The following is a 7218-nucleotide window of genomic DNA, read 5'->3' as shown; positions in this document are numbered from 1 at the left end:
TTCACCCGGTCGAACACGTAGCTACTCTCCAGCGCTCTGAACACCGTCGCCTTGGGCTCCATGAGCTCCATCACTTCCGGCGCCGCGTGCACGTACACCACCCAGTCGCCGTCTCCGCGTGCGCTCGGCATCGGCATCAGTGGATGGATAGCGATTGAGGCAAGATTCCGTGGTAAAGCACAAACCAATTAAGCATAAGTGGATGGATAGCGATTAGCAACATAGATGGACTTAAATATCTGATAAAAAGTACCCCTAATTATAAATTATAAGACATTTTAGTTTTTCTATATACATATTTTTTTGCTATACGTACACTTGGAAATAGTGTATGTCCAGATACATAACAAAAACAATACATCTAGAAAGACAAAACATCTTATAATTCAAAATAGAGGGAATACCATTTTTTAATACTTATTTGCAAAGGTGCACAACACACTTGAAAAAAAAAGTTGCACAACAGAACCGATCGACCGCATGACGAACGTGCAATAGGTAGCAGGCAGGCACAGTAATGTGAGACACGTACGACACAAATGCACAATGCAGGAAAATGCTATAATGGACGACCGGTCATGAATTAATTGACCGTTATGCCCTCCTTGAGACCGTCAAGGAAGTCATCGACGGTGACATAGTTGACGTCCGGGTAGAGGTCCGTGGCCTCGACGCCGCCAGCCTCGGCGTCGACGGTCTGGTCGCAGACCCCGGCGACGACGGTGGCGTGCACCATGGCGAGCTGGAAGTTGAGCGGCAGCGGCGAGTCCCTGATCCTGGCGACGAGCTCCTCCTCGGGCATGTAGTACTTGTCCAGTGCCCTCCCCGTCTTGTCCTCCCAGAGGCGCACCAGGTGGGCGAGCGAGCAGGTGTTAGCCGCCGGCCGCACGTAGAGGATCTTGTCCAGCGCCCGCGGGTCGTCCACGGCCCTCACCGTCAGCGCTGCCTTGTCCGCCTCGTGCACGAAGATGGCGCGCGTGGCGTCGTCGCCGAACACGGTGGCCTTGGTGGCCGGAGGCCCGTCGACGTGGGGGTCGCCGAGGCGCGGCAGCACGAAGCCGTGCGCCCAGTAGCTGCAGATGAAGGTGTGCGGGATCCCGGCGGCTCGGACGGCGTCCCGGACCCGGACCTTGGCCAGCAGGATGCTTCGCGCCGGCTCCAGCACCGCCGCCGATCTCGCGGCCTGTTCCACGTCGCACCCGTACTCGGACGGCACGAACCGCCGCACGTTGCCTGCTTCCTTGATGGCCGCCACGATCCTGAGCTGGCCGTCTTCTAGGTCGTGCGGCCCGTGGTGGCCGACGGCGGAGATGACGACGTCAACCTGCTTGAACGCCGCCACCAGGCTCTCGTGGTCGTAGATGTCGCCCTGCGCATGCATGCATGCAGGGAGTTATTACTTATTAGGGCTGCCATTAGCTGCTGTTCATCGTATGCACAGTAGTATATATCACTGTCACTATAACAAATTAAACGCATGTCTCGAGCACGTATATATAAATAAACAACGACGTACTCCGATGACGGTAGCTCCGACGACGTACTCGGAGAATCGGCACCTCGTCCGAGGCCTTACGGTGGGGACTCAGGCAAGTCGAAGAATCGGCACCTCGTCCGAGGCCTTGCAGTGGGGCCTCGGGCGAGTCAGAGAATCGGCACCTCGTCCGAGGCCTTGCGGCGCGGGCCTCGGGCGAGTTGGAGAATCGGCCAGGCGGTCCAGCCGGGCCTCGGATATGGCGGGTTTGCCTGCGGTTGCATTTTGGTTTCGTTATTTACAAGGTCTAAGTAGTTTTTTCGGTTCTTGCTTAAGGTACCCTTTTTATGATATCCAACATGTACATTAGCAAGCTTTAGTCCCGGTTCATTGCTAAAGGACCGTACATTAGCAAGCTTTAGTACGTGATGCACATAGTACGTGATGTACATTGCTAAAGGACCGTACATTAGCAAGCTTTAGTCCCGGTTTGCTGTTTGAACCAGGACTAAAGGCTGCATTAGCTTTAGTCCCGGTTGCTGTCTCGATGGGCCGGCTCGACCTGAAGCCCACACATAGGAGATAATTGCTGGCCAGTCCCACCTATTAGCACCACCTCGCTTGCTCAGAAGAGTGAAAGCTAACTTAAAAGCTCAGCTCTGTAGCCATGCAGCACGACTTTACTTGAAACGGATCTGGTCTATAGGATCGTACCGCTGCATCCTTGATACTTTAGTTTGTACAGAATGTTACGTATTTTCTATCGGCGTAGAATGCATATTTGAAAATTCTAGCAGCGTAGAATGCGTATTCGAAAGCCAAAACGAATCATCAAATAAAAATAGAAACAAAAAAAAAGAAAATAGAAAGTCCCGATAGCAGCGTAGAATGCAAACGAATCATCAAAAGAAAAAGAAACCGAATCATCAAAAGAAACGGTAGCAGCGTAGAATGCGAATGAATCATCAAAAGAAAATAGAAACAAAAAAAACATTTAGTCCCGGTTCATAATATCAACCGGGGCTAAAGGGCCGGCCCGCGTGGCCAGGCCGGGAGACCTCTTTAGCTCCGGTTGGTCTTACCAACCGTCCCGGACGAGAAACCGGGACTAAAGGAGGGGCCCTTTAGTCCCGGATTCGTGCTCCCGATTGAAAAACCGGGACTGAAGGAGTTTCCCAACCGGGAGTAAAGCCCGTTTCTATACCGGTGCACGGTCCATCGCCGGCGACGGAGGCTTCTTCCTTGTTGTGCCGTCACGGCCGCGTGAGATATTTGTTCTTGTTGACTAGTGACTACCCTACTGCTCCTGCAGTCCTGCACTCAACTAGGAGAAGTGGAGGCCGACATGTGGACCTGAACCATCTGCCTGAGAATGGAATCCCAGTCAGTTCTCGCTCATCTTCACTATCACACTGATGAAGATGAAATGGAGCATTAGGATTTGGAGCAAGTACGCTGCAGCCAGCTTGCGTTGCTTGAGCTTGCTCAGTGCCCTATCCACCCCCAATCCCACTCTGATCAACACTCTGCCTTGGCTCGTGTTTACTTTGACTGACTGACCTTTTGTTTGCTTTTTTGCCATGGCAGGCCTTTCTTCGCGCAATTGGCATGTCAGGCTTCTGTATACTAGAGTCATATAATGACGTTAAGTAAGACTTGTTCGACAAATTAGGGCTCCCCATCTTATCTTTGTAGTCCGTCAAGTCATCATCACATCCTGTATTGACTTGACTTGCATCCGGGTATTAGTAACATTGTTAGACGCAACAGGCATTGACTTGACTACCTTTTCCATTGACAAACCAATGTACTGCGGTGCTCAAACATTAATGCACATAGATGCAAACTGTTGTACATAACCAGTCCTTTCAGAACAATAACTGCTTTATCTTTTCGGGGGTTAACAAGTTCATGCTCACACACACGAAACCCTACTTTATTAGCAACCAACCCGTTCAAAGACGATTCCTCCCAGAACGTTCCCACAGCTTGCTAAGCATCCTCTCGGTACATTCATCAACTTCTTCGCATGCTGCATAGGCATAAATGTACACAAGATAACTGAGACTGATGCAGTCATGCTCATCAAGTATCCTGCAACAGGACAACAAATCCTTGTAGTAAGGTGGTGTGTGTGTGTGGGAGGAAGAGAACAGGTCCAGCTACTGCATGTTGCTGTTTTCAATCAAATTCCTTGAGGATTGTGCTATACAGATTACTGCAAAAAGAAGAAGAAAAAATCCAATGGGTGGAATATGCTGCAGGTGCAAGCTGTTTACTTAATTTGTTCAGATCCAGACATAAAAACAAAATGCAGACCATATGTGTCTTAATAAAAAACAGGGGCGGAATGGGGATTTGCTTATACTTGAGCAAACTTTGCTGAACAATCATCATCATATACACTAAAAAATACTCCTAAGAACCTATACGTGTTTCCAATCAACACTTAACTTCAGCCGGTTTGGTATTAACTAGAAGAAGAATGGAACGGGCAATCAAATCAAGATGCTCCCACAGTTTCATCCTATGAAGTAAAACCCAGACAATCAAATAGTTGATCTAGAAACAGAACTTGGTATCTACATATCCTTTCACCACCTTGCCAGAAAGCCTTTGGAATGCTAAATCCTTCATATCCCAGTTACCCAAAGAAACAGAACTAAGCACATCCAATCAAAAAGTTCTAGAAACAGGAAACAGATTTCAAACCCAAGAGAAGGCAGTTCTTTTTTCTTTTTCTTTTTTCAATAGATTTAGTATGGAATAGTGGAAATATATGTGACATACAAGTATAAGATAAGCTTGCTGTATCTTATTTTTCTCTCTTTACCTCTCCCATGTCTGAGTATTTTAAGATTCCCCATTCTTCATCTTACTCTACATCATGCCAATGCAGGTGCCTTCCGGTCTCTCAAATCAGATGACAGAGCTAGCAACACTAAAAAGTTATTTCCTTTGTCCTAGAAACCAGATATAGCGCAGCAAAGGAACTAAGAAAACCAGTTTGGTTCCATGTAAATCACGCATTATTCTGTTGTAAATCACGCATTACGACAGCAATTTGTTAATTGGTGTGCGTACACCCTACTAGAATGTGCTTCGCACTAAGCCCTTGTTTAGTTCCACCTCAACTTCCAAAAAGTTGCTACAGTACCTATCACATCGAATATTTGTGGCCCGTGCATGGAGCATTAAACGTAGACGAAAAGAAAAACTAATTGCACAGTTTGGTGGGAAATTGCGAGACGAACGTTTTGAACCTAATTAGTCCATGTTTGAACACTATTTGCCAAATAAAAATGAGAGTGCTACAGTAGCTCCAAAATCCAAATTCCTACCACTAAACACAGCCTAAATACTACTCTACTAGCTCTGGTAATAAGTGGGAAAACGTACTTGCTCTCCTTACGACCGGAAAATGTTATCCGCATGCATGCAGCAGGAAAACTGTGCAACGAAGAAGAAAACTGGAGCGAGCTCAGGACGACTACATCTACATGGGCTTCTTATGGAGACATATGGAGTTATGTATGACTGGGACTGGGGGAGAAGGAACCTGGAAGCTGGAACCGTCAAATTGTAGAAGATAAAAGTAGAACAAAAGACCAGCAAACTCTGAGGGTCTAGCTAGAACGTCACACGGGCTACGTTCTTGCCGGTTGCTAACTTTTGTGGGAAAAACAAGTCACACAGGCACCGATACGTATAGAGTATCTATACCAAATATATATCGCAAATAAGCAATGCTATTTGCGACTAATTTTAAATAAAGGTTTAGAAAAAACAGTGATTATTCCCCATCACTCTCTCTCATCAGTCATCAGCTACAACTTGGTTTTCTTTTTTAGTGTAATGTCTGACACACACATTGCATCACACTTGCGTCACAGTAGATGGATAGAGTAAGTGCTAGGCTGCTGCTACCCTCTTGCCTCCTACGGTACACTCACAAAAGTGCAAGAAAAAATGTGGCTCAAATTTTAGCGTCGCTAGCGACTGGCGTGATGATTTCAGATGAAAACTTGACCCTATATGCATACACACTGTGACACTGAGAGAGAGAGATCTATGCATATGTATGGTAGTTCATCGATGCAGTTTCACTTAACCCCGTTTAACACGGCTCCACTTCATTGGTGGAGCTAGCTGTTTTATTAACAGCTCCACCGATGGAGATGAAGCTGTTTTGGTACACTGTTTGACAAAACAATATGCCTGTTTTATAATGCATGGCTGAGAGATGTCGGTTGTCCAATAACCCTGTCTATTTGACTTGTACTAGCATCCAGAGCCGTATGTTTCTATATGATTTTTTATTGGAGTAAATTTGAATTAAAAATATAATTTAAAATAACACAAAGTATTAGCAACCAATATTTAATGTGTGTGTTTTTTTTTGCATAGGAACGACCCGTTAACTGTGCAAAGTCATGATATGTGTAATTCTATAATACAAACATATATGCTCACGTTGATCTAGAAAGATATATTGCCCGTGCAAGATCATCTTAGAATTTATCCATATTCCAATCATTAGATTCCGAAGTTGATTTGTCATCTACATTGTGTGCTGCAAAATGCTTTCTATACCTTCGATTGATCGTATCAGTCATTCTTATCGATACAATATTTTTTTTCTCACACAAAAACAACATCAGCCAGTTTATAAACCACATAAACGATTAGTAACAGTAGGCACCACGGCTTGGAGCAGATGAGTGCCCAGTCTCTGTGCGACCATAACTGACTTCTTCAATAGTCCTCCACTCTGGCCCGAAAGCGACAGAGACACAGAAGCATTCCATTCCGACCATCCCCAGCCGCCACTGCCGACCGACGTGCCTGCGCCCGTGGGCGGGGTGCTGGACTGCTGCCCACCGGCTGGAGAGCACCCTGCGTCGGCTGCAGGCGTCATGGCCAATGGACGGAGGGAGCACCGGCCTGCAGTCGTGCCTGGCCAGGGGCTGCCGCCCGGGGGGATCTCGATCAAGGAGTGAGGACGAAGGCAGGAACGGCACTAGTAGTGATAAAGGCCTGAGTAAACTGAGGAATCGAGAACGTCGCGAACCTGTAGCCATGGCTGGTGACTCAATCTCGCCGCCAGTCTCGCCACCGAGCGTCGCCTCGCTTTCATCGGCTGCCCCTTCTAATTGACCGTAACAGCTTGGGAGTTGTACGCAGTGGACCACCGTACCTATGTGAGCTAGGGTGGGATCTATCTGCACTGCAATAGTAGATAGAGAGCCGCTGAGGGCAACATACGTGAGAGGCAGGTGGCATTGGTTTTCTGGCCTCTCGAGTCTCCACGTGGCAACCTGAGCTCGCACCAGTGACGCAGGCTTCCTAGCTCATAGCACCCCATTGATCATGTATTATATAGTAGAGTAGTGACCGTGCGAGGGTGGTATATATCTGTAATATAATAGTAGCGCACTAGCGAATCGATCACAATGACGCGACGACACAGTATGCGAGACCGGAAACTAATTGCTCTAAGCCTCACGTGTTTGCCGGCACGCTAGTACTGGTCGTGTCGATCAACACGGTTCGGTGGTTAAGAGGTGTTGCACGAATCTCGTCCACACAATTGGACACCACAAGAAACTACCCATAAGTGGGGTAACTCAATGACATGGATAATTTACTAGAGTTACCTTGCGGCTCTTCGCCGGAGAAGGTGCAAGATCCCTCACAATCACCGGAGCCAGCCACGGGCAATCACCAACACGTGCCGAAGCTCC

General features: G+C 47.4%; 1 protein-coding gene across 1 annotated transcript; it reads right to left on the bottom strand.

Moving 5' to 3' along the window:
- Positions 1 to 411: 411 nt before the first annotated feature.
- LOC136457327 (phenylcoumaran benzylic ether reductase Betv6-like) lies at positions 412 to 6392 on the bottom strand. The gene is made up of 3 exons (XM_066457365.1): positions 6226 to 6392; positions 1517 to 1571; positions 412 to 1369 (listed from the first exon to the last, which is right to left on the bottom strand). The coding sequence occupies exons 1-3, from the start codon at positions 6390 to 6392 to the stop codon at positions 584 to 586; spliced, it is 1008 nt and encodes a 335-aa protein (XP_066313462.1). The 3' UTR covers positions 412 to 583.
- Between the last annotated feature and the right edge of the window lie 826 nt (positions 6393 to 7218).

The sequence above is a fragment of the Miscanthus floridulus genome, chromosome 6 (genome assembly GCF_019320115.1).
Source record: "Miscanthus floridulus cultivar M001 chromosome 6, ASM1932011v1, whole genome shotgun sequence".
Classification (NCBI taxonomy): Eukaryota; Viridiplantae; Streptophyta; class Magnoliopsida; order Poales; family Poaceae; genus Miscanthus; species Miscanthus floridulus.
The sequence above is the reverse complement of the archived record's forward strand: the minus strand, read 5'-3'. Positions and strand labels throughout refer to the sequence as shown.